At 44.7% G+C, this 26,784-nt stretch overlaps 1 protein-coding gene and 2 long non-coding RNA genes across 7 annotated transcripts in view; 2 read left to right on the top strand and 1 right to left on the bottom strand.

The window, feature by feature from the left end:
• Positions 1-760: 760 nt before the first annotated feature.
• On the bottom strand, positions 761-12,085 carry IRX4 (iroquois homeobox 4). 3 transcript variants are annotated; one of them, XM_054060450.1, is made up of 6 exons: positions 11,063-12,085; positions 6,170-6,235; positions 5,036-5,287; positions 4,262-4,368; positions 2,941-3,266; positions 761-2,830 (listed from the first exon to the last, which is right to left on the bottom strand). In XM_054060450.1, the coding sequence occupies exons 2-6, from the start codon at positions 6,212-6,214 to the stop codon at positions 2,112-2,114; spliced, it is 1,449 nt and encodes a 482-aa protein (XP_053916425.1). In that variant the 5' UTR covers positions 6,215-6,235; positions 11,063-12,085; the 3' UTR covers positions 761-2,111. The 3 variants fall into 3 exon arrangements, with proteins under 3 accessions (XP_053916425.1, XP_053916423.1, XP_053916424.1); XM_054060448.1 differs by having other exon boundaries at positions 6,170-6,326; positions 11,063-12,084; XM_054060449.1 differs by lacking the exon at positions 11,063-12,085 and adding an exon at positions 10,774-11,045 and having other exon boundaries at positions 6,170-6,326.
• On the top strand, positions 4,044-10,762 carry LOC128851448 (uncharacterized). 3 transcript variants are annotated; one of them, XR_008448833.1, is made up of 5 exons: positions 4,044-4,156; positions 5,387-5,468; positions 6,428-6,910; positions 7,119-7,528; positions 7,855-10,762. It is a non-coding gene; the product is annotated as an uncharacterized LOC128851448 (long non-coding RNA). The 3 variants fall into 3 exon arrangements; XR_008448835.1 differs by lacking the exon at positions 4,044-4,156 and adding an exon at positions 4,467-4,552; XR_008448834.1 differs by lacking the exon at positions 4,044-4,156 and adding an exon at positions 5,121-5,258.
• LOC128851449 (uncharacterized) overlaps positions 11,314-26,784 on the top strand; it is a 37,043-nt gene continuing 21,572 nt past the window's right edge. Inside the window, exon 1 of the long non-coding RNA XR_008448836.1 lies at positions 11,314-11,451. This is a non-coding gene — a long non-coding RNA (uncharacterized LOC128851449). The remainder of the gene's footprint in view (positions 11,452-26,784) is intronic.

Below are 26,784 nucleotides of genomic sequence, written 5' to 3'. Positions count from 1 at the left end.
CAGGCAAACCCTCGTCTTTCCTCCTTTCCCTCTTTCTCGCCTTCTTCACCCTCACCTCCTTAGTTTGGCTGGAAATAATTTGCTTTGTCTAAAGGGTTTCAGAGGCAAAGCTCGCCGGCCGCCCCGGCTGCATTAAAATTCCTGCCGGCCCAGCCTTTAGCTGAGATCGCGGCTCCCCGGAGACTCCACTTTCGCTATTACTGTCAAGTACCCTTGACTCTTTATTTTTGCCCTTTTATCTATTACAACTAATTCGAGTTCTTTTGCCCTTTTCAGTTTAAGACGTGGGCTTTCTGTAAAGCCTCCCCCTGCCACCGAGCTCTCTGGGTGCAGAGCCTTTAGAAATTGAGGGGTTTACTGTCAAAATGAAAATTTCACTTCAAATTATCTTGGCTGATGCACGTTTTCCAGGCCGGGGGCTCCTGTCTGAGCCTTTTGACAGCCAGATCAGCAGAGGGGTTCAGTGATCTCGATAATATCATCCAAGAGAGCGAAAGTCAATACAATGACAGGGAATATGACTGGATACAATCCAATTACGGCTGCTCGCAGGGAGGGGAAGGGCTTGATCTGATCTCCGCACCCGGATTCCTTTATTCAGTTCTTGCACTAACAGGTCTCGCTAGAAACTTTGCCGGCTGGAGGATGTTATGTTTCGGCTGGGTGCTGTCTCGGTTGCGTTTATCGTTGCCTTTATATATATGTATAGATGGATAGATACGTGTGCTTGTGTGTGTATATATATATCTCCCACACTGCATTCTTATTTATTTATTTATTGGAGTGCGAGGGCGCTGGCGGGGAGCCGTAGAGGTGGGATGGGCGAGGAGGCCAGGAGACAGGAAAAGGTCTTCTGCTTGTCCAGTGTCAGCTCGGTCCTTCGGGCTCTGTCGGTTTTCCCTCGCATCCCCGGGCAGCGCAGCTCAGGGGGTTTAGGCCGGTCTGGCTAAACCGGGTCTGCTATTGCCTCGCCGCCTCTTTGCCAGCAGTCGTCCCTCTCTGCCGGTCTAGGGATCAGTAAACTTTGTTCTCGTTCCCAGGAAGAAGAGGAAATATTTTAAACGCCTGTGGTCTAAGTGGTAAATTGGCTGCTAGTGCTCCTGAATCACACGTCGAGAGCGCTCTTCCTCTCTCTCTTTTATGTTGGCTGCACTCTATTTAATGTCAAAACGGGAAAGCATCTGTCCTGAAATGCTGAAATATTCATGGAGGATCAGCGATTCTCCATAGCGGCAGAGGAGCTGGAAAGCTAAAACGGTTCTTTTAAAAGATCACATTTTCCATGTGAATCAATTGCTGCTTAAGCCCAGCCCTTTGCGGCCGAAAACCCCCGCCCGGCCGCAGCTCGGGAAGGGGGGAAGATGCTCCCACCCCGCCTCAGCGGGGACACGGGAAAGCTTTGGAGCAGCCAAGCATCCCTCCCGCAGCTCCATCCTCCCTCGCCGTGCCGCTTTTCTCCCCCTCCCGGCAGCCTGTTGACAGTCCTTGGCATTACTGGGAGCGGCTCCGAGGGGGGATTTTGAAACCTAAAAGGTGTTTTGTTGCATAATGCAAAACGCCACCACTTGTGTTACCTCTGAAACAGACAATTTATTGGAGTGAACATACCTTTAACATATTCTCTTTTTTTTTTTTTTGTCAAGATAAATATTGTGCAGTAGGTGTAAACTTAGTAGAAGTGCTGTTTGTGAAGTATATGCTAACAAGAAAATCAGGAGGAAAAAACTCTCGAAAGTCTTTATAACTAATGTCGGCATGCCTTAAATTAAATCTGAATTAAAATTTCCCGTTTGTAAACTTTCGGATGTAAACTTTTTAAGTAGGTCTAAGCTATAGTACGTGCTTCTTTTTTTTTTTTTTTTTTTTTTTTTCTCTTTTTTGGACATGGAATTAAATAACTTTTCACGACATTGATCCCTTAAAGTCGCAGCCAGGAGTTATTCTTCAGGACAGCAATGAGCAAAGTCTGTCTGTTGAATTGAGCAAACTGAACGTTAAATCCTCGTTTGTGTTGCTTTATATATATATAAAAAAAATTGTATTTGAACTCTCGCAAGTCTCTTTTCAGTGTGTCTGACTCTTCAAGCCTTAGGAAGTCCTCGGCGGGCCCGTTAGGAACAAAACATTTTGCTGCCCGCTTTGGGGAAGGCGAGGAACTCTTTGTTCGAGTCATGGTGGGCCAGGTTTGCGAGCTGCCCCTTGAGCACGGCGGCGCCGTTCCCCACCGCGCGTCCCAAGGCGCCCGTTTCCAGGATGGCTCCTTTGGTGGTAGCCCAGGAAACTGTCGTGTTGCTCAAGGCTTGGTTCAAAGTACTGTGCCTGAACAGGGGGTCGTGAAACACCCCGTCCACCCAGTTCCTGAGGTTGGTGACAGGCGAATCCTGGTGCCTGTCGATGGCCGGGGCGGGGACGGCGGCGGCCGCCGAGCCCCCCTGCCGCTTCAGCATGCAGGAGGGGTATTCGGCTTGGTTGAGGGACGTGGCGGTGTGAGCCAGGGACCAGATCCTGGGCTTGGCCTCCAGCAGCTGCTGCCCCTGCTGGAAGCACATTTTGGACTGCCGGGCGCCCAGCGGGTCGGGGCCGCACTCCGCCGCAGTCTTCAAGCAGCTCCTCGCCCGCTCCGCTGCCTCCTCCTCCTCCTCGGCGGCGGCCGGCGGCGGTGGCAGCTTGGCGGGGGGCTCGGTGGCCCGCGGCGGGTGGCTGCCGCCCTGGTGCGGGACAGGGTGCGGGAAGGGCCGTCTCAGCTCGCACTCCGAGCTCTCCGACTCGGCGGCGTCCAACTCGTCCAGGTCGCTGAGCTCCAGCTCCTTCTCCTCCTTGCCCGTGGGCTCTGCGGGGGAAGGGACGGCAAAAAGAAGACACACGGTCACCGGCGGCTCCGAGCTGCCCCCACCCCCGCCCCGGGGCAGGACCCCCAATTGCCCCTTAGCAGCAGGGTACCCTCGGCTTTCCCGCTCTTCATCGCCTCTTCTTGAGAGCCTTCCTCTTCCTCCTCCTCCTCCTCTTCCTCGTAGGGCCTCTTCTCGTCCGAGCACTTGTTCCGCGGCGGCCAGGTCATCTTGTTCTCCTTCTTGAGCCGCCGTCGGGCGTTGGCGAACCAGGTGGAGACCTGGGTGAGGGTCATCTTGGTGATGATGGCCAGCATGATCTTCTCGCCCTTGGTGGGGTAGGGGTTCTTGCGGTGCTCCTGCAGCCAGGCCTTCAGCGTGCTGGTGGTCTCCCGGGTGGCGTTTTTCCTCCTCGTTCCACCGTCCATCGTGCCGTACCTGCAGGGACAGGAGAGCACCCGCAGCGTGACACCTTGGTCCTTGTCCCCATGGACCTGCCCCGCGCAGCATCCCAGGGTTCCGGCACTAGGGTACTGAATCCTTGCTTGAGCCACCGACCCCGTGGGGAGAGGGTGGCTGGGAGTGGGCGGAGATGGACGAGGACAGATCGGCTTTAAGGAGAGCGACCTGCCTGGAGGACTCAGGCCGAGGAAAAGGCGAGGGCGAAGGGCTCGTTCACCTAAGCAGCAGCACAGGGCAATGCAAATCCCCGCTTCGCCGTGGCAGTGGGGGCGGAAAGAGGGAAGAAACTGCCTGCCTTTATTCGCGGTAAAGTCAATGTCAGCGTTTCGGGCAGCAGGGAAATCCTAGCAGCATGCGAACGCACAGAAACCCCTCTTTGCTGTTGTTTGATCAGTCCTCTCCGAACAGAATACATCTGGGTGACCCCAGGGTGTAACTGTTAATAGAAATATATTTCCTCTTACTCCTTTTATTACTAACCTCTCCTACCCTTTTGTTCCTGGAATTAAAGAAAACCTAACGCAGAAGACACTGGGCTGCGACTGAATATTTAATGCACATCCTCCAGGAAAGGTCATCGACGCCCAATGGGCCTCAGAGCTTGAAACGGGGTGGAAGTGGCTTTGCGCTGGTTTAAAACTAATAAACATACCAGAGATGCCCGGGCGCCTAAGCCTGACTCCAGGCAGGAAAATGTAATTGCCTTCCCAGTGGAGAGGGAACTCCTCCCCCCTGCCGCCCCCCGGGGGCCAGAGGACCCCGAGCGGGTCTGCCGGCGGGAGAGGGACCTTTAGATGGGGGAAAGGGAGGAGGCACCGCTGGAGCCGGGAGGGAGATGCTGGGAGGCGAGGAGGCAGGTCCCCGCGGTGGGTCGGGAGTGAAGGCGTGGGGGGGCGGGGGTGGAGGGGGGGTTGGCGAGAAAGGTTGGAAGGGGGAAGGGGGGGGGGGATCGTGCGTGTGGCAGCGCTTACCTGTCATACTGGTACTGGCTGAGGGTGTGATCGTAGGGGTAGTAGGCAGCGGCCGGGGCGATGCCCGCATGCGCAGAGCCGCTCCCGTCCTTCGCCTCCAAACTGTTCTGCAAAGAGACACCGGGCCGCCGCCCTCAGTCCCCGCCGCAGGGACAGCCCGTGCCCCGCACCCTCTGGTCTTTGGGGTGCAGGGGGCTGGGGGGTGTGTGTGTGTGCGCTCCGGACCTTCCCAGAGGCCCCTTGCCAAAACAGAGAGAGAGATCAATGGAGACATAGACTCCAGCTGCTCCGGTGCCAGGGAAAAAAAAAAAAGGAAAAAAGGAGGGGGGGGAAAGGAAAAAGAAAAAAAGGAAAAGGGAAAAAAAAGGGGGAAAAAGGGGGAAAAGGGGGGGAAAAGGGGGGGAAAGGGGGGGAAAGGGGGGAAAAGGGGGGGAAGGAAAAGGGGGGGGAAGGAAAAGGGGGGGGGGAAGGAAAAGGGGGGGGAAGGAAAAGGGGGGGGGGGGAAGACTGGGCAGGAAAAGCCCATCGCTTTTAGCGAGCTGGGGTGGGAGTGTGAAGTGCCCCAAACTGCACTCGGCCGCCACCTCGTCAGGCGCGACTTTTAATTGCGTTACCGTGAGAACCGTGCCGGGCTTGAATATTTAATGAACGGCGGGACTGGAGCTCCTGTCGCCGAAAGCGGGGGATGCCCCGGGAGGAGGCGGAGGAGCATCCCCCCATGGCGGAGGGGTCCGGGCTCGGAGCAGCGCCGGGGGACGGGAGGCAGCGGCTTACCAAGGAATAGAAGGCGGGCGCCTCGGTGCCGTAGGTCACGTAGTTTCCATAGCCCTGGGGCCCGGCGTAGGGGCTGCCGTAGACCCCCAGGGCGGCCGCGGAGTTGAGTTCGTGCCGGGCGGTGGCGAGGAGGCGGCTCTCGTACACCGGGCAGTACACGGGGGTCTGGGCGGACGCGGCAGCCCCCGAATCGGCCAGAGTCCGGCCGCTGGACTCGCAGCAGGTCGTCAGGGAGTTGGTGCTCATCAGGAACTGGAGGGCAAGAGAGAGGCGCTGAGGGCGGGGGGGGGGGGGGGGGGGGCGAGGGAAACTTCCCGCGCTCTAACCAAGTTTGTGTTTGTCTTCCATCAGGTCTCGGGTTTGGGGTGTCATCCTCCTCCCTCCCCTCCCGCATTCTACAATCGAGGTGGAAAGGCTATGGAGGAAAGCGGAGGTGCAAGTATTTTACCAGTTTTTAACGACCCCACAACAACAACAAACAAATGCCCCGTGACTGCGGGCGTTTAATCCTCCGTAACACGTTGCTCCAGCCCTTTGCATTCAAAAACTTAACTTTTCTGGCGTGTTTTCACAAGACTGGCTTTGCACCGGTTTTCTCCTCTTGCAGCACAATGCTTCCCATCTGCGTTTTTAAACCTTTTTTTCTAAATCACTCATGCATATTTATTTTGACTACGGATGGGTAGCAGCCACTCACACATCTGTTATTAACCTGCTTGTTTAAACTATCCCATGATGTTTCCACTGTCCGGACCTTAGTTCTTTCGTGTTTAAATTGGTATACTGTGAATTTAATCGGGAAAGAGAAAACAAGCGCTTGGGGGAAAAGGGGGGGCCTGGGAAGAGCGGGAGGTTGGGGGTGGGGTTTGGGGACCTTCTCACCTCCCTTACCTCCGTAATCCCCCCCCCCGCATCGATATCATCCCCAAACACTCTAAATCCCACATGTTCCTTCCTATTTTAAATTACGTGCGCGAGATCTAACTTGAGCATCTTGGAAAGATGCGGAGCGAGCAACCGATTTCCAGCTCTCCGCACGCTAGAAAGCATCCCTGCCCGCTCTGAGCCCCGGGCGGCGGTAATCAATACGGACTGAAATTCAATCAATCAAGGCTGGTAGGCAAAAAGTCTTACCTGGGGTGCAGAGGAGTAAGGGTAGCCAAACTGAGGATATGACATGGTACAGAGGCTCCCAGTTATCTAGAAACAAGGCGAGACGTCTGATCTGCACGCTATTGCAGCCTGGCTCTGCTGTTGTACCAATTGATTGGTAACCACAGGTCCCTAGATGCTTATAGGACGAAGCAGAAGACCACATTTAATTTATTTACGTGAAATCTTAAACTTTCTTTCTTTTTTTCTTCTTTTTTTTTTTTTTCTTTTTTTTAACAGAAGGGAGGGAGGAGGGTGTATAGTGATTTTAGCACCTTCCCCTCTATATCTACTAAACAGAAATATTTGAGACGTGTGGGCTCCGAGGCTGAAAAACGTGACGGCATACTTTGCACCCACAGAAAAATGAAAGGGGGAGGGAGAAGAAAAGTGATAGAAATACATCACTTCAGAAGCACGTTGTTCTAAAAGAGAAGAGTCTCTGACGTCACGCAAAACCTATTCAAATTAACCTGCCCCTAAGTTTAACATCAATTTTCGGGAACCTTTCCCCTGGCTTGGAAAACAGACTCTCCAGCATCCCTCTCAGTCTTGCTTAACAGAAGCAAAACTTTGGAAGGCTTTCCAGCAGCGGTTACGCCTGCTTGCAACATTTCTGTATATTTCTGCGGGGAAGGGAAGGAAATGAATGGTTTTAATCTGAAGGATCAATGTTGTATCAGCTAAGATTTCCCCCCACCCTCCTTCGTCACTGAAGGGCTGGTAAGCATTTTTAATTAGAAATTAATTAATGAGCAGCTGCTTCTTCCCACCCCACAGTAATAATTAGTCTCAATTACAAACAAGACATATGAAGGGACACACGACTGAGTCTTCATTTAAGATTTAATCAACAGTTAAAATTAGCGCTAACGCTGACAATAAAGCACATGACATGAAACCTTGCTTTCCTTTTCGGCTTTTCTTCCAGACATGTGATTACAGGTAGAAAACCCCACAAGCGTATTCCGGGGAAAGATTGAAAGGACGTGACTTTTAACGTTAAACCGACTTCGATCCCACGGCAAACCTCTTCTGGAAAAGTCAGCCTTTCGAGGCCGTATCCAGCCTGTCTGTGCTCCGAGGTGCACACAGCTTGGAAGGGGAATGGGGGTAGAGGGGTATAACTTCAACGTGCCAAGTACTATTTCGCACCCAAGAACAAACACGTTTTTCTCGGCGTTTAGTTGTTTCCCCCGGTCTACGGCGGGACCACGGACTGAAGGGGGGCCTGGGAAGGAGTCTCATCTCCATTATCTCATCTCCATCACTCCCTTCTCTCCAACCCACGGCTGCCACTAGAACCCCTACCCTCTGGGAGGCTGGATGTGGCCCTCGGAGGTGGGTCGGCTCCGTGCTGCCGCCCGGCGGTAGCGGTGTCGGAGGGAGATGCTGGGGCTGCTGGCCGGCTGAGGTCGCCCAGGGCCGCCACCTCCAGCCGACAGCCCTCCGACGGCCAGCAGCAGCCTGGGCAGGGCGAGCGGGCAGGGACCGGGAGGGTGGAGGAAGCGGAGGAGTTCAGCTCCGAGGCTGAAGCTCGGCTGATGGTGCGGTTGAACGCTGCTTCGTGGTGTGCAGACTTGCTCAGAGAGATTCCTGGGTTCAGACATGTGAATAGCCCCAGGGTCACACTCTAATTAATGATGATGTTCTCTTCTTCTCCCCAGCTGGAAGACTGCCTCCCAGAAACGAATCTGCCCACACTGACAGCTCGATTGAGGGTGATTGATGACTATCTGGAGACCACAGTACACATAATATAATATCTGCTGCGTAATTGCTTTAATTTACAGATGAAAATACTAGTTCCTGGATTGAGTTAGACTACAACGAGTGGCATTTTATGGCGCTTTAGAATGTTTGCAAATAAAAGATATCGGATACAGTACTTGCAAATTACCCCTACAGCTCAGGATCTGTAAGCCAGGAGAGAGTTATAAAGAAGGGGAATCAAATGACGTTAATAATCGGGTTTGAATTCTGTATTGATTTTTCGGGTGTGTGTGTGTAAGAAAGTGCCTATTCTTTCCTCACCTGAAATGCTAATACCGTCACCCTTCTTGGAATATTAATAACTTAGCCACTGGGTTTCTGTTATAGAAACACTCCCTTATTCCTTCTGCGACCCTCATGCTGCAAGGGTATGACACTTTTAGCTACTATTTACAAGCAGCTTCCTCCTCTGCGACGCGCTGACGGGCTCCTGCATTGTTTGGGAAGACACACGGTGTTTACACAATGGTCTGCACGCAGCGTTTCGTGCTGCTCTCTCTGCCTCCTGAGCCGATTATTGCGCTGGGGGATGTTTATTTAAGCCCTGGAGTATCACTCACCGGTGCTAGGGAAGAAAACAGTTGCACTTATCTCAAGAGCGGCTCGGTGTAAAGCACTATAATTAGCTGGGAGAGCTAAAGAACTGCCTAGAGAAGTCCTCCCAGTTTTCCAGGCTACGGTTTGGGAGATGTCCTGGTGTGTGTGGTTTTTTTCCTTCTCTCTTTTGATATTACTGCAGATGTCAAATCTGCAGTGGCCCACAGAACACTACAGGTTTTGATATTTAGATGAGTCTATTAAACTTTAAAATACAAGGTGAAATTCAATATTTATAGTCCTTGTCTATTTATATATCACAGTTGTCTTTCACTGCACCATAGAAATACTCTGGTGCCCATTTTTGCACTGAACTTTCCTGTATTAATCATGATAATTATTTGTCATTTTTCTTTTCAGCCTGCCTGCTCTATTACTTTACCCCTGGTCAGCTTTGTGTCAGTTCCAATCTGTATTCCCTAGAAAGCAGTCATTAAAAAAACCAAACAAACATCAAAACAAATAACAACAACAAAACTTTATAACCTTAAACACTTAATAACCTTATGCACTAAAAGCTGACATTACGTCTTCCTCCGGCGTTTATGCCTTGTCTCACTTACCATTACAAATAATGGCCCTTTGTTGATAAGAAACTTGATACAATTATATTTCATCTTGAATTTTTGGTGCCAGAGCACAAACATGCAATAAGCCCCACAATGATTTAAAATAACCTTTGTGGTTCTTGCATATAAACAACGTAACACTGTTCAAATCCAAGCAAAGACGCTTAATGCTGTGGGCTATATCCTTAAGCATTTGGAAAATGCAAGTCTTTGCTGTGCAATAAAAATTGATCCTTGTCAAAGCCCCTTTCCTGTACAAAGCGGTTAACAGCTTTCAAGAAGGAGAAACACACACTGCTTTCTCCAAAGTTTGAGCAAGTAAACCCACTGCGATCAATAGGAAATGCTGGAGAGTTCCCCTGTCATAAAAGCCAGCCTGCACACCCAAGCGAGCAGGTATTTTACAGCCAAAGCCCAACCACCTCTGTCTCTGAGGGTTATGTGTTTCTTCTCCGAGAACCTGGAGCCAACGTTCATACAAGTTTTGTCATAAAAGTATGAAATGAGAAAGAAACGCTGTGATGCTGGAACAGGCCACAGCAGGTAAAACAGAGAACCTCTTCGGGACTAATGCTTTGATGGACGTCTTCAGGGACATGATCTAGAGGCGGTTAATGCAGCTACACTTTTACTATCTGCATTTTCATCACCTCCTCTTTTGGAGGGTTTATTGCCGCTCCTGGAAATATTTCAGCGACGGAATTTGCTTATGGGCTAAACAGACTTTAGCGAGCTCTTTCAGTCGACTTGCTTTGTTTTCATGTTACAGATTTAAAGCAACCTTGACACCGCCTGACAAACGCTGTGAAGCTCTACATGTTGCCCATTTGGGATCTGACATGGAACCGAGGGCAGCCTACAACATTTTCAAGTAGATTAGCTCACATAAAGTCGCTATCGACAGTAAATACGATTGGGTTTGGTTTTTTTTTTTTTTTTTTCCCTGAGCCCACCTGAGGTGTAATTGCATCTCCTGCACTCTGAATGGAAGGACAGCGAGCTGGTCCTGCCGACCTGCACAAACCTAGGCAATAGCTTGTGATCGGCAGAGCTATGATGACAAGCATAACAGTTGCATAAGAAGGCACCGCTAATTAATTTACTCAGATTACAACTACACATAAAATCAGCTGTTCAAAGATATCCGTTTGAATGCTTTCCCTTCGTAAGTCTTCAATCCTCTTGGCAAACAGTTTAGATTAAAGCAGAAAGGCCTCACATGCTCGTTCTGTTCTTTGTGTTTATTAACTTTTCACACTTAAGGACCAGAGCCAACACACGCGCTCTCTCACACCCACCCAGCCCAAACTTTTCAGCAAGAGAACCAAACGCTGCGAAAGGAGCAGCTGCTGTCCGGCTAGACAGACCCTACAACAAATCCACATCGCACCCGCCCGGTGCAGAGCATCGCAACTACGCCTTCACCAGCTAAGCAAAGATTGTGTAAGGTTTTCTCTTTCCAGCCTCTGAATCCCCCGGTGCCGCAGGCTCCCAGGCGTTCAAACACCACCGCCTTCGAGCTCTCTGGCAGCGGACAGCTTTAACATACTTCCCTGCGACGATAAAACTTTCCTCACTTGCAAGGTCAAATTCTACTCCTTTTAAAGTTTTCCCTTAAAATCCAGAAAGTTTGACTCGATATCTTACCTTAGAGCCAGCTGAGTACCATCTCCACACCCCCTTCCCAAGAAATAACACATCTGTTAAAATACATTTGCCCTCTGTCCTAGGTAAAGATTGCACAAAGCCAAATGATTCATCACAGATAGTTTCTCTTCCCTCCAGCAGTTCGTTTTCAGCCGCCTTGCTGCTAAAGCAGGCTCCGAAGGAGGGGGGGGGACACACAAGCCCCACCGCTCCCCCTCACCCCCCGCTCCCGCAGAGAAAGAGAGGCACACATAAGCATCCCCACCAAAACCCAGGCGAAAATTGGTACCTGCGATCACGCCAGGCTCCGGCTAAAACCTCGTAGCGACGGCTGTGCCATGGCAGGGCTGCTGTCTTCTCGCCTGAGCTGGCTGACTTTGCAGGGAGCCGGGGAGAACTAACGCAGACATGTCTCAGTGTGTAATACCTGAGCGGAGCGGCACCAGTGCCTTCGGTCCCCAGGCGCCACAATCACTCCAGTAACCCCCTGTACCACAGTGACGTTCAAGTGAATAGCTCTACTGATCACACTCTTTCCTACTGATTAACACTTTCCAACGCGGCCAGGCACTCCGCTTCCAACTTTTCACGTTTTAAAACAAGAAGCAGCCAGCACCGCTCTCTCCCGCGGGTTATAAACGCCGTCTGGGGCGTGGGGGACACCGTAATTAATAGCAGGTTAGTAAAATTAGCTCTGCCACTCCAGTTGTTGTCCTTGTTGGCAACAATAATTGCATTGATTCTGGAAAGACACGAATGTCCTCCATTTAACCTAATGATCTGCGGGTTGCACGCGCTGTAAGGCAGCCGGAGCGTTGATTAACTGCGCGCACCTCCAAACTATCATTTATCTCTGCGAGTCACGACTGGAAGGCGCTAAACTTGCAGGCAACTCTCGCTGCCTCTCTCGCCGTCTTTTGTTTGCCTCCCGTTCGAGGAGGAGGGCTGGGAAGCCGGAGCTCGCCCTGCGCGCAGGAGATGGGCACCTCTACCTGTCCACCCCTCGGACTCCGCTTTATTCACAGCCCCGGGGGCAACGCGGGCTCCTCGGGGCAAGGAGAAGGTGGGGGGAGGGATTCCAGGCGACCCCCAGCTCCGGGGACCCGCTCCCAGGGGATGGGGGCTTCCTCCGAGAGATGGAGGCGGGGGGGGGGGACACCGGCCAGATCGGGGCAGGAGCGCTTATTCCTCTCTGTCCTCCTGTCCGTCTGTCCCGCCCGCAGGCTGATGCTGTCGCCGCTGCCTCCTGCGGGAGAAGTTATTCGGGCCCAGGTGGCGGAGAGACCCTTGGTCTTAAATGTAGAGCACAACCCCCCCTCTCCATCCTCTCCCACCCCCGCAGGGTCCTGCCCGGGAGTCGCTCCCGCGACAAGTTTTATAGCGCGGTCCGTACTTTCTTCTCTTAATTGTTTGTTCGGCAAGAAAAGGGACAAATCGGGATTGACAGTGAGGGGGAGGAGGGATCAATATCTTTCCTGTTTAAAGGCGTAAGCCCGGCCAGACGTCTCAATAAGGCAGAGGAGGAGAAAAAGATAATATTATACCCTACCTAATTAAGCGAAGACAAAGAGGTGTGGGGAGAAAGGTTCAGGAGAGGTGGGGTAGCAACGGGATTAAAAATATCCGGTGTCTTTCCACCGTAACCACCAAGGCTGAACAATAATGTTAATAGGGAACATCTGTACATCGACAGATTTATTCTTGCGAGGGCTCTTTCATGCCTATGTCATTTGCATGGACCCGTGCTCGTAATGTTCGACACACGCCGCACCTTGTCGTGCAATGACAGGGTAAATCTGATGAATGTTGAAACTGGGAAATCCTCTTCTCTTTCCCCCTTTCTCCCTCCTCGGATTGCCCTTGCAGCTTCCAAGGCGGGGAAACCACACGGAGAAAGAAAACGTGAGCCTTCTCCCCATCCGCACTTGTAAACAGAAAGCCAATCATGCAGCGAGCCTTTGCATTTTAAAGCAGAGTAACAAACCCACAGCGACGTGGATGCCTGGGCTGCCCTGCTCGCCGGGAGGACGAGGGATAACGCAGCTCGGGACAGGGCACGGCTCCGCTCCCCAGCCTCACCCCGAATCCCCCGGGAGCTCCGAAGGCGTGTGCGCTGGCCCCGACCTGGCCCTGCGGATCTGGGCTTTCCCTTCCTTTCCCCCCGGGGCTCCTACCCCCGGGCTGCCTCCTAGCTCGGCTGCCGGGCTGCAGGCACTCCCGGGGGGTCCAGCCGCCCGCCCGCCCGGCTCAGCCTGTCTTTTACGGGGTGGAGTGACACCGTTTTCCCACCGGAGGTCACATCTCCCCTCCGGCCCAAAAGTGCCTCGGGGGACCCTTCCCTCCTTTCCTACCGCGGTCCGAGCCTGGGGAGCACGGGGTGCCCAGGACCCGGGTGCCCAGGGAATTCCTGCCCTCTTTCATTCCTTCTGGCAGAGCAACAAGGGTGGAAATACTAGGGTGAGATGCTGGAGGGCTGCTGGACACAGCTCCATCACCCCGAAATTTGCTGTGATGTCCAAGGGCAGGAGGCATCTTGCAAAAAATCATTTTTGATATGAACGGATACCCCCAGCATCAGTACGTTAATGCGTATCTTCCGTAAGCTAACGCCCTCAGTGCTGCAAGATCAATGTTTTTTATTATTTCAGTGATGGTTAAAGGAAGCGAGCAGACTCTTGAGTCTGTCTTTTCTAATTTGCTCATGTCGACCTGCACACCTTGGAAATTGCTACTCATTGCCACTTTGACCTATACAGCAGAAAGCACTGTGGCTTTCTGACAAAGACAGGCCTAGCCAGGCAGGAGGGTGTCCAAATGGAGTGGAGATGAAATCCTGGTAGGTATGCATGCAGGTCAGCCACAGCAACATGACAGACGGAACCACTGAGGGAACCACTGGTCATCAATAAACCTGGGAAGGTGTTTGCAACCAGAGCAAAACCTTTTGGGAAGCTCTCCCAAAAAATCATGGGCCAGAGTTCATGACTGGAAGGGCATTTGCAGATTTTGTTTTGTTGTTTGTGATGTTGTTATAGATTCTCTTTCTTCTTCCTTCCTTTTTTTTTTTTTTGGAAAAAAAAAAAGACCAATACTGCTAAGGTTCCAACCATTTTTAATGTCTAAACTATTAAAAGGTGCTTTATTTCACTGCAGAAATGGTGTTAGTCCTGTCTATCTTGGCATTCTTTCCAATTTCTATAGCTAGAGTAATGTCCTTCTGCTGTAAAAAGGCCATCATTAAATGATACCAAGTAGTTAAAAACCTTAATTTTCCATGTCATTAGACGAACATCACTGGTGATAGCACCACATATTTCCATTGAGAAAGGGAATGTAATTTAATTGTCAGTGCCAGTTCCTGCAGCACCGTGGATATACTTCGAAGACCTACTTTCTAAGAGATCAGATAACAGAAAACACTAGCTCGATCTGCTTTGTTGGCCTTTTGTTTTCCTTTTATTACATCACACCTAGTCAAGGAATAATACACTAACACTTGTCTCGTAACTCATGCACACTCTGAAGGTCCTCGAAACACATTAGCTTAATCATGAAACCTCTGAGATAATTTACGTAACTGGAATAATTTCACAGGAAAGCCAATGTAATGTAGTAAATACATGGATAGAAATGGGATTTCCACTGAAATTATTTTTGTCCTCATCTGGTTTACGTGCCAAGTTTTGCACTAGCCTCAGAGCAGCGAGGTTTATGTTAATGTGCAGGGATCCACACAGGTACATTTCTTTTCGTTTTCTCACATTAATTCATTATGTGATGTTCAAAAGACTGATATACATTAGAAAACCTTTAGGCATTTCAGTGTAAAAGGGATGGTTTATTAAAAGGATAGGTTATTACTTTGAACAATGACTTCAGTGTGTACATTTAAAAGTGAAATGTTTATCTGGTACTGGCCTGCACTGGATAAAATCTGTACAAATGTACTTTTATTCATAAATGCATGCCTAAACTAATAAAACACATTTATTTTCAGATTCTGTCTGGTCATTTGTGGATCTTTTTTATTCCACAAAGATATAGGCTCATAATAATTTTTTCAATAATTTTCTAAGCAGATGTTACCATAATTCCATTTGTGAGCCTATGATTTTTAGAAGATATTTATTCTGTGGTAGAAAAAAAAATGTTGATGTGGTTAGAGAAATAGCTAAGGCTGTCCTGGTGTACTCAGTATGAGGATGGGTGGAGGGAATTATTTTTTCTTAGGAACTGAGCATCATTTTAGATGCTTAAAAGCTTAGCCATCTCAGCCCTCCCTGAAGACCCTGAAAAGGCAGAAGATACCGCATGAATAATTAGCACCAAGTTCTCTTCTCTGCAGCGCAACTTTGCCTGAGCTGGGTGGGCATCCTGAGCCTGCTGACCTCTGCCCAGGTGAATAGTGCTACTCAGGTGGAGCTCGAGGGAAGCAACGCAGGAATAAGCTGCTTCCTCCATGTTATACAACTGAAGAGAAGGGAACTGTGGGTCTAGTCTCACCAATCTTCCTGAGAGTGAGTAATTCCATAAAATACTACTTGTGAATGATCACTTCTAGCACAAAAGGGATTATAGAAGAGAACTGCGTGTCCCTCAGAAAAACAAAGATGCAATTAAAGCAGCGTTTGTACTTTTCAGTTAGGGTTATCTTTCAATGCAAGATGAGCCATATTTTTATTCTACTAATTATTTTCATTAGCTGTTTTAACTCTTCCTGAGAGCTCTTAATAATTGCTTCAGAGCAGAATGTGTAAAACGGAAAATTATTTATGGCACTGATTAGAACTACAGAATACTAATATGGGTAGTCAGGAATAATTTACCATAGCAGGAAAAGCATTATTTAATTGTTTAATATAGAAGTTTAATTGTGCTTGCATATAATTGTCATGTAAATATCACTGTGATCACTTTAAGAGGTTATTTCTAGGTGTGCCAAAATTCTGAAGCAATCTGAAAAGAATTAATTTTTTTCTTGCCTCCCTTCACAAGTCTCTCAAGTGCACTATACGTTTTAACTTCAACCAAAACATAGCCAAAGGCAGACAGGAGTTCCAACAGTGACCAGTGTAATACTCACTGCTTTTAATTACTCTAACAATAAATCACACAGGAATGTCCTCCAGGAACTAAATGATTTTCTAAAAACATTTGAGAATATTTTTTGAAATTCAATTAATTGAAGGCACCAGATAAAAGGTACACATTCTTAATGGCTATAAAATAACCCTAAGGGATGTAACTGAGCTCTAGCTTAACTTCAAAGTGTGACAGAAATACTTACTGTATTACTTTAAAAGTATTCAGATCAATGAATCAGTTAAAATTACTTATACATTTACCAACCTTTTCATTTTCTTTCTGAATATGATAGAAAAAATTGCTCTCATTTCCCAGGATACAAAAAGCAGTTGAGACCTGTAAAAGAAATTGTAATTAAAGCCAGCCTTCTGTCAAAATTGGTATTATGAATTTTTGGTTGACGCAAGATAAAGGGCCAGTGGAACATAAAAGTGGCTCGATAAAACAAACATTTAGAAATTTTATACTGAAACTTAGCTGGTTTGTAGAGATGTTTTGGGTTCTGGGATTAAATCTGCCCTTGTTAAGGCCAGTAAGCATTTTTCTATTGAGTGCAATAGAACCAGAACATCATCCTGCAATCTCTATTGTGTACAGCTGTGTACTTGTCTGATTATGGGCCAACTTAATTACATTTTCTTTTTTATTTTTCTCTCTTTGGACTAATTATGCTATACTTAAACACCCACATGGATTTGCAAAGTACTGAACATCTCAAACAGTCAAGGCATGCCTACAGTTTTTGTGGGTAGTCGTCTGAGGTAGTACACCAGCTAATGCTCAGTAGGATCCAACTCCATCAATAAAAACCTTGGCATTTGGCCTGTAGTTTATGAGCAACAGAGGTTGCTTTAAAATAGAAATGTTTAAACCATCACAATTTTTCAATTTGCAAGGTGATTTTATAACTCAGTATGACTTAACAGCAGGAAAGAGTTAAGAAATATGTAGAAGCTGAACTGTCCCTACCAGACAATTACTTTTTAGTGAAGGTGCTCTGTTCTGAGCAGCTCTTCCTTCCCCTCGATCTGTAGCCACGCTCCTAATTGTACCCAGGCTATGAAAGCAGATAATAGACCCGCAGTCATCATACCAAGGAAATAACAGTTGACTTCTATATTTTGCAAAATATCTGCTCGTTATAATTATTCACTGATGAGAAATCATTAAACTGCACATATATTATTCCTCAGTGCGGAAAGTTTAGAAATAGTTGAACCAGAATTACGCACGCCTGTACGTTCATGCACGTCTGTGTTTGTACACTTGTATATACACACACAAACACACAGGGAAAGGATGCAGTGAAGTGTCTGTTCTGTATGAAGGGACCATATTCCAAGAAAAGACTGAAAATACTCTGTATAAGACTCATTATGATATTTTCCAATGGCTACCTACTTTCAATACTCACTGATAATTTTCTCAGTAATGTGTTAACATTTTCTTTATGTTTAAAATACATTCAGCTGAGCAAAATATTACAATAATGCTGCAGAGATAAATGCATCTTTATCCCTTCTGTTTCATCCCCTTGGTCATTCAAAATCATAAGCGCTATAAGAATCTTTGAGAATTTAAAATTGATGTTATGTCATGACAACATAACAATTTTTTTATAGCCCCGTGCAGTAATTCTGCACCCCTCAGGTGAGAAGGGTGGTGGTGATGTTATCAAGCAGTGGCAAGATCCATAGTAGATTGCAGTTGCTGACAATACATCTGTTATATAACAGTTATATTAAAACTGCATGTAGTAAATATAATACAAGGCTAAAACCACCAATAAGACTCAGGTTTCATCTAAGAATTCTGTTTAATAAGGTCAGTAGTCTAACCATGACATCATTTTAATCAGGGACAGTGAACTAAAGAAGATGGTTTGAAAACTGTGGGCAAATACTTCTAACATTCGCAACAGGTTCACATCTACCAAATTAGCGCCTGTGACCCGCAGCCAGATTCAAATCAACTCTGTATAAAAAATACTGATCTTTCTAGTAAATGTTTTTTTTTTTTTTTATCAATTTCTCCAACCCAGCGTTCACAAGCATTTGAAAGCTTTTCCCTTCTGAGGACTATGCAGTCATAAGATCTTTTTTTCAAGAATAGTTAAGCTGTCTATTTCAGAAGGGCTGTTTCTCTAATAAAGGAACACATGGATTTATGAGTACGTAATATCTCCATAAATTCTGAGAAACTGTAGGACATTCCTGCCTTTCCCCTCTTTTCCCTCCCTTTTTTGAAATTCAATAAATATTTGAACTAAAAAAGTCCCTCTTTTTTCTTTCTTTTTTTTTTTAACCTGTGGCGAAATGGTTGAACTGCAGTAATATAGAAGAGACGAAGTGAAAAACAAGTCAGAATATTGGCTTCAGATTAAAGCTGGGTAAACCCAGGGTAACTTGTGTAGAAAGGAGAATCATTTCATTGAAAATACATGTCAGGCAAGGTTAAATATGATTAACAAAGGAAAAAAGTACTCTCGTACGTCTAATTTTTAGGTTTGCAAAAAGTCAGTGCAGTCACAATATGAAATGTAGTCATGTTTGTTATAAGGTGCCGTTTTTCATCTGGGGTGTATTTTCCAGCTAACACTCCTCCTCCTCCTCTTCTCCAAAACCTCTGATTTCATAGCAGGTAGAGCTATCAGTCCTAAGGACAAAGACGGTGGGAGCTGAGGGATTACCACAAAATCCTTATTAATGTTGAAGGAAGAGCCTTCCTTTGGAGGATGAATCTGTTTCTTGTCTTTGCCTATATCCAGTGATGACCATAGGAGGTAAAAGATAAAGAGCAGATACCTGCAGCCACACATGTCCACAGAGAGCATGTCCTGTTTGACATTTCAAGCCTTGCACAAGGCTCCCAGCTGTGCTCTGCTCCCCTGCCAGCCTGTTTTTCAGACGGAAGCAGAGCAGCACAGGACAATAACTGCTTACCCGGGAACCAAGAAAGCATTGGTAATGTGCTCAGACTCACAGTGTTTGGGGATGCAGCAGAACCAGCGGTGACATCGGTGAAGCTGGTTGCTGTGGCTGACTGTACATCGCCTAGAGGAAATTGCAACTGAAATGATGCGATGGAGCTGAAGGTCAATGACAGCCTGTGGCACCTCAGCCATTTCCAGAAGATACTCCAGCTCTCACCCAAGCTACAAAGGACACCTATTGCAAGTTTGGTCAGGTGGTCATGCAAGCTGCTGCCTGCCCGTGGTCAGCCAAATGAAGAAGTCTGAGTGGGATAAGTGTGAGAAAATCTGTTCTTTTCCAGCATTACCAAAATGCTGGGCTTGTCTAGTCTTGTAGCAGGATGTCAGCTGGACCCTTGCTTTTTTTTGCCCACTGTGACTTCTACCTTTAACCAATAACTAAAAACTTGAGCTGCCAATTCTGTTATGTGGTTCCCCATGGGACTGTTGTTGGCTTGCAGTTTTTCATCATGTTTTCTTACCAAACGCCGGTTAGCCAATTTGCACTACTGTATAAATAAAGATCTCCTAACTCTATCAGCTCCTGGGCCTCAGACAGCGCTTTCTAGTGTCACTGAGCATTTGTGAAGAGGATGTGCTGGAAGTGGTGATCCCAACTCTTTCACGAAACTTAAAAGATTTGAAACAGAAAGCATGGCGGAGTAAAACCTGATATCATTTTAAAAAGAAAAGGCTATAAATAGATGTTGAAGACTCCATAAATGTAAGTAAGATTAATAGATCTGAATTTTTCCTATTTAAAATTTTTTATGTCAATTACACCACCGGGAAAAGGCAGATGAAGATACCACAATCCCTCCTGAAAGCAGAGAGGGTTGAAGGAAGACTGGGAGGGCAGCTTGTTCCTCTGTTCTGTGTTAGGCTGGTCCTTGCAATATGTGACCCTAAATGGCATTTTTGGGGCAATTTATGAGTCACATGACTGTAATGTTTGACCTCTGTGTGAGAAAAGAAAAAAACCCAAATGCAATTTTCTTTTTGCCTATTTAATGCAACATATTTGCTTTCAAGAAACCTAGCTTAATCTGTGTTTCAGTAACTACTGATAAATTTATAAGTCTCTCCAGCTTGTCTTTTTTTCCTCTGGCATTAAAAAGTGCTGTGCCTTGCTAGGTAAACAGTCCTCAGGATTGCTTATCTCCAGTTTAGATAACTTAAAATCAGTCAAATCAGCTTTGTGAAAGCACTTCAGGATTACTAGAAGACGCAGCCGGGGGGGATTTCTGTGAATTTACAAAAATACAGTCATTAAAACTGCAGTTCAGGAGCCCAGTCCCGATTCCCTTTTCATTTTATTTCTTTCCTTCACTGAGTCATATGAGTTTACTCTTGTCTTGCCTTGGTTGCATTAAAAAAATCCACATGAAATTCACTGAGATACAGGATAAGGATAAAATTTTTATCTATTTTGAATGCTACCTTTCCTTTTTGTTGTTTTGTTACTCCCGTAGTTGTGCCAAAGTAAATGTGTTCAACAGTAGAATTTACAATTGAAAATTTTATAGATAGAACTAGGGAAAATAAAGTCAGTTGTAACAATACAAATAAAGAATGAATCTTGTGTTACGTATGAATCATGCAATTAGTGAATTCCACTAAGGATAGTAATTGTTCATAACTTCAGATCTGGAAGATATTTTGAAATGCTCTTGAAAGTTGAATGAGAAGAATATTCTTTATCTTCAAAATCAAGTTCAAAGAACTTACCTTCAAGCAAATGATGGCATTCCCAAGTAGTGATCACACTACAGACTAAAGGCTAAGTGGAACTAAACTTAAAGCAGCCTAATATAGAAGCTTGGCTGAAATAAAACTTGGAAGGGGTTTCCCAGAAGATGATAAAAAAAAAAAAAAGTTGTGGCCAAAAATAGCAAGATGAATGAAGGCCTAGGACATTCACACCAAACACTTCCCTCTTCCACTTTTACATGTGTGTTGCAGAACCATGTCTCAGTGCAGCTGAATCCCATCAAGGGTCCTGTGTAAGCCTAACGTTTTTCTTTCACTTGGAAGGAAAGGTTTATTTAGTACTATACAGTTCTGTATAAGTGGTACAGGTTCTGTGTGCTGAACCAATTTGATTTTCTTTCCTCTACTAGTTTTAACTTCCTAAATAGTGTTTGTAGAGGATGAAATGAGTAAAACAATGTCGTAAAACTGCCTGTCCCAAAACATTTTAAACAAATAAATATCGGTTAAGCTTTTATACCTAAATATTTAAAGTTTAATTTATCAGGATTCCAGAAAGGAACGGTAGTTCAATGGGTAAATGAAATGCCCAGAATCTTTCCTCTTGCTTTATCTGTCCCTGGGATTTGTAAAGGGGGAAACCCCATCATATCTTAGGGCATAAGCCAATTGGTGAACTTGAGCTGCTTTGAGAGAAAATTTTATAGTCTTTCTCCGCAGCAGATGGTACTGGTCAACATAGAATATTTGATGAACAGACTATATTTCTCTTTCAGAACAGCCAATCCCATATTTCTTCCAGATTCAGCTTCTCTTTCTCCTTTCTTGACTGCCAAGATTATCAAGGATATTTACCCCAACACACCGCTCATGGTCTTGTTTTTAAAACTTTCATTGAAGACAGATTTATTTGGACTTCTGCTAACCAGTTTAGAGGAAATGGTCCTTCTGGCAGCAATATCTCCTGTGAATCTGTCAGGGTTAATTCTTTCTTTAGCTGTTGAGGCAAACCAGGAGTCAAAATACGTATTTAGGAACCCAAATAAGTTTTTCAGAGTTTCCGAGCATCATCAGCTTCCACTCTGGTCAGTAACAACTGATGGTCCCCATCTCTGACTAGGTCACTTACAGGAGAAAGCTCTTAACTCTTTTATGTATTAAGGGATGGAACTAATTTCCTTGTGCCAGCGTTTGCATAAAGTCACGTTTAGGAAGGAAATTTCATTTAGAGATTTAAGAGTAAAAATTGGTCTTAGAAGCAAAACCCTCTTGCAATGTGTTCTCTGATGCATTTAGGCTAGAGCAATTTGTGATGAAAAATTCAGCTCCAAAGGAACAGGACAGAAACCCAAACTCAAGTTTTCTATGGGTCAGATTGAAGGTGTGTCAATGATGTCCCTCAGTCAAAACATTCAGATTTCATTTTCAAATGCAAATTCTGACAGAATTTCCATTTTATTTTGAGCATATCAGAAACCTCCAGAGTAGAAGTAGAACAGAACTGTTCTCTTTGGGGAACTTTTCACTTAAATCTGCTATGTGCAGCCTGATTTTCAAGAGCTATGATGAGCACACAGGCACTTTGTAAACATCTACAGGACCTGATCAAGGACAGCAGAAAAGTGGGGTGGAGAGGTGTGTGGCAAAAAGGTTCGCTTTTCTGTAGACTTAGTTGAAGAATTCCAAGCAAATATATGTACATATGCATACATGTATATACGGGAAACACTATGGTCCCTCTGTTTGAAAATATTGACCTGAAAGTTTTAGCATGTAACTGATTAAAAAGCAATTTACATAAATTAACTTTCTATTGAAATTCTCAGAAAATTTTAATATTTTCTTGAAAATATAGCCTGCTTTAGACTGGAATAAAATAAGCAATCTTGGTTAGCAGTTACTGAAAACTGACATTGTTTAGCTGAAAATGCTTCAAAACTTAGAAATATCTGGTAAGGACCCAGAAGGAAAAAAAATTCTAAACTTCTCTTGTGCCTTTAAGTGCCTAATGGCAATTTACTGGTAAGCAACTGGGAATGTTAACAAATGAGAGTAGGTTAACGATATACATCTCAGTAGAAGACGAAAAAATAGAAATTGAATACTTGTCTCTTTGAACACTTGAGTGTCTATGGTTAAATCCTATAAATCTTTGTTGTTAATCTGAATCCAATACTTAAGACAGAGATGTATTTTCCCACTTCGAAGATAAGGGAGAACTAGAAAAGAGGTTAAGAAAATCTCTTGAATGCTTACTGCAGTTCAGGTTTTTTGGGAGGTTGGCTTTTTTTAAAATTTTCACTTTTATTTTATTAAATGAGTCATAGTAGCATGCTATATAACTATACCAATCTGGCAAACAGATCAGGTAAAGGACATTTCTCACTACTTTCATGTGCACTCATACTCTTCAGTGCAGAATTTGTACCATATAAATTGAGCAAAGGTTTACTCTCAACTGCTGACCCAGGTATTGTTATGGATCATTTGGTTATGTAGTTCGCAATCGCTAGATCTTAATTCCTTTAACACAAATACACTATTCCACAGATTCCAATTTCTTTGGCTAAATAAATTCTTATTTCCAGGGCTATCCTTTTCCCTGATTTCCTTCTTGACTGCTTTGGTAAGTTCCAAGCTTATGCATTCCATTACAAAGTATGCAATTTTCAGAATATTATTTTTTATTTTGCATGTTAATTAATAATGATTTATTAATTATTAATTAATAACTGTGTTAAAATGCTTTTGCAAAAAGCAGGATTGTACTTTATTTTAAAACTGCAAGAGAAAAGAAAGGCCTTTGCGTAGCATTGAATCTATTTAAATGTAATTACTCCTTGGAAGCTCTGAGTAACAATACCTGATATCAGATGACATATACATTTACAAGAGCTCAACATCAAGAATATTTGACTCCTAAGAATCTAAGCGATGAGTTTGTCAGACATGGTCCTGTTTGGAAAAGAGATTCCACCACTGGAATATGGCTTACTATCTTGCCCAGAGTTGTTACCTCCAAAAGCACAAAGTTGTTCAATAAAACTTTGATAAGCTATCTGCAGGATTTTTGGCACTAATTCTCTGCTCATTGGGTGACATAAACAGTTCCCTAATCTACCCTTTCCATTTTGATAAGAACAATATATCCACCTTGCATGATTAAGGAGTGTTTTGTCACTGTAGATTGTCTACTCTGACAATCAGACAAGACCTTGCAACCAAGATTTCATTTTCATTAATATCTGTAGATTCCTTATAATCCTGAAGAACCATCGCACTAATCTCTTGTTTACCACCCTTTCCTCATCAGGCTGTATCCGTCCTTTCTTTGGAAGGCTCAGTCATAATTACTAATTTTCTAAACTGTCATTTGAAAGGACTATTCTGGAAAATGTTTTCTAGCATTTGGGCCTCCTGGCTGAGCATATGTTATGGTCCCTTCTCAACTTTTGAGAATCTAGAAGCAGACTCTGAGATACTGGAATTTTTAGACAAGTGAGACACTGCAATTATCAACTTGGAAGCACAGAGGTGTTGCCACTGCTTTGGCTCCTTTACTTTGGAGCAGAATGTGCAAAAATTTCAATGCACTGTAGACCAGCAACCTCTCAATAACAAAGGATGACATTTCCTTTTTCTCTGAAAGTTGCAATACTTGCTCAAACAACATGCATTTTCTTAGCCTGAAGGTGTCAGGATTAGGTTGGACTCAGAGTGCACTCTTGTTTTCCATGAAGGAATCTTCCTTTTAGGTTATGAAACAGCTGGGAGAAATACATTTAGAAATTGCCCTTGATCCACTTTCTCTGGGAACAGTTCTGGAGCATAGGATTTATTTCTTCATGATTGCTTCAGAATATTTTAGGGGAATTTGTTTTCGCTCCCAAAGAGGCTTACTGCGGAGCCTTTTAAGAGGTGGCTGCTAAAATATGTATAAACATGCACATTCTATTTGAGGAATATTGCTTTATACTCAAGTAAATGTTTGGAATGCTACAGATAATTCATTTTCTAATTACATAATGGAGATATTTGTTTTCTACATGGATGCCTTGCTGCTTGCTTCCATATCATCTTAATGTGAAGGATATTTTTTTTTTTAGTTTATTTTGATGTCTGTTTTAGACAGACTTGTGGGTTTTTTTGAGATGAGAAAGATAAGGGGAATTTTTGAAAAAGGAAGTGCTTGCTCATCTTGCTTTCATTACCTCTTGTTTCCTTCTCTACATCCCTTCTTATGTCCATTCCTTCCTCAGAGAAGATAGTTGAGTTCGGACATTCTGGTTTGAAGAAGGTGCTTGTTAAGTTGTTCTGGATAGATCTGAGCACCTCAGAGTCATTTATACTATTTCTGGACCGTGGAACTATTATTTAACTGATGTGAGGAATAAGCAGTGGTTGTTTACAGATGGACTTTGTAAAGGGAGAGGAGGAGATTATGATAGACTGAATTAGTAGTAAATAATTCTTTCTATAGAAAAGTGGATCTGTGGTTCTGTGAAAAGGACTTATAGTCATCTCAGTGAGTTACTAATTTGTTTACCTTCAGGTAAAATCATATCTCTAGAGCCAGCCAATTTTTATACTGAGGTGTAAAGGAGCTGTCCTATGTGGCAATGTGATGGATAACTTCATTATACAACTTAAGAAGCTCTTCTTCCCATTCTTGTACCTTTTCACACTCTAGTTAATCACCTCACCCTGGTTTAACCAACTGACTACTTCAGCATTAAAAGTATGCAAAATTAACATTTTACTGTACCATTCCCAGATAAAAGCAGACTTTTCCATCTGGAAAGCAGACAGCCTTTTTGAAATGATTCTGGCATCTCAGTCTGATGTGTAGTCCTGCCGATGCCATTCCTAATCAAGGGGCTGAGTCGTGCTTTCAACTTCCATCCCTTCTCCATCTTTTTCATTATAAGACTATAATGTAAGGATGGTTCTCTTGGGCTGTTCCTGTCTTCGATAGTGGCAGATGCTGACTGTGGAGTGTTTACGAACAGGAGGAGGCTACAAAGATTTTTCTCTAGAATAATCTGTCAGCCTCTGCAATTCATGGTTCAAGCGCTAAATCCAAGATGGTGAAGTCCTGGCTATGTCACTGGATCTGATCCTGCTCCTGGATCTGCAAGCTGACAGCCTGCCTAGCCCCGGCATGTCCCCAGGGAAGTGTCCTGAACATTCCCTCTTCTCCATTGCTTTTAATGTGAAATGACTCTGATGATTCTTTCATCTTGTATGTTTTCCAGCTTTTTGAGATGGAGGATAGAATCAGACCTGTATACAGTATTCAGCGTATTGGTTCATTTCAGATTTATACAGCACTATAACAAGATCTCTTATTTTTGCTTTTAATTTTTATTTCTTAAAATACTTCCATAATCATGATTTTAAGTTTGTAGTTTCATAAAACTGTGTGGAAGCTGTTTTCATCCCTGGGGCCCAAATCATGTACAACCCTTTTACAGAAATTGTTGCAATTTTTAATAAAAAATATATATATCTGTTTGAGAGTCTATTTCCAACCACTGAGAACATCAGGCTTTCTGTCTTTTTGAAGTCTTAGAGTAAAAATTGTATCTGTAAGACCTTATCTGCCCTTCCTATAAAGATATCAAGATGGATTCTTCTGCTGCAAGACTTTATGGAGTAAAATTCACTGCACTTTCTCTTTGCAAGCAACGCTTGTCATCTCTCCCTGAATTCTGGGGTTCTGTTATCAAGCAATAAGAAGCATTATTTTGAGTTTTTTTCTTCTTTATTTTCAACTGAAACATTTATCCTCAAAGCTGTTGCACGAACACTTCACAGTTTGAAAATGGAAGTCATTATGACATCACATTTTGTCATCATCAATCATTTGCTACACAAATCGAGATGCCTACAGGACTTCAGAGAGTTCAAGGCCTGCCTGTGCACAGGACTTGTACAAACAATGAAAGATTTACAATATGACTAATAAGTACTTTCAGGAAAAGACCAATTACAAATCAAAATATAAAAGGATATGGATAGAAAAGGAAAGAAATAGCAAAGGTTGATCACAAAAAGGAAAGAAAGGGAACAGTGGGCACATCTGGTAAAATGGTTTTATGAAACAATTATATTTGAAAAATATACATTAAATTCTTTTGCCCCAAACTCCTGCTTACTTTCCAAATTAAATGTTTTAATAATTAAATGTTTTAATAATAAATATAAAAGTCCCAAGAAGAGAGCAGAGGTGTGTCCACAGGTTA

Source organism: Cuculus canorus, chromosome 2 (assembly GCF_017976375.1).
Source record: "Cuculus canorus isolate bCucCan1 chromosome 2, bCucCan1.pri, whole genome shotgun sequence".
NCBI classification, from domain to species: Eukaryota; Metazoa; Chordata; class Aves; order Cuculiformes; family Cuculidae; genus Cuculus; species Cuculus canorus.
The sequence above is the reverse complement of the archived record's forward strand: the minus strand, read 5'-3'. Positions and strand labels throughout refer to the sequence as shown.

What these genes read in the sequence shown, in the direction of transcription:
- IRX4 (XM_054060450.1), bottom strand. Translation starts at nt 6,214, where the DNA reads ATGTCATATCCTCAGTTTGGCTACCCTTACTCCTCTGCACCCCAG. An exon ending in CTTACTCCTCTGCACCCCAG is followed by an intron (nt 5,288 to 6,169) that starts GTAAGACTTTTT and finishes CTTGCCCTCCAG; the next exon opens with TTCCTGATGAGCACCAACTC. An exon ending in AGCCAGTACCAGTATGACAG is followed by an intron (nt 3,267 to 4,261) that starts GTAAGCGCTGCC and finishes CTGTCCCTGCAG; the next exon opens with GTACGGCACGATGGACGGTG.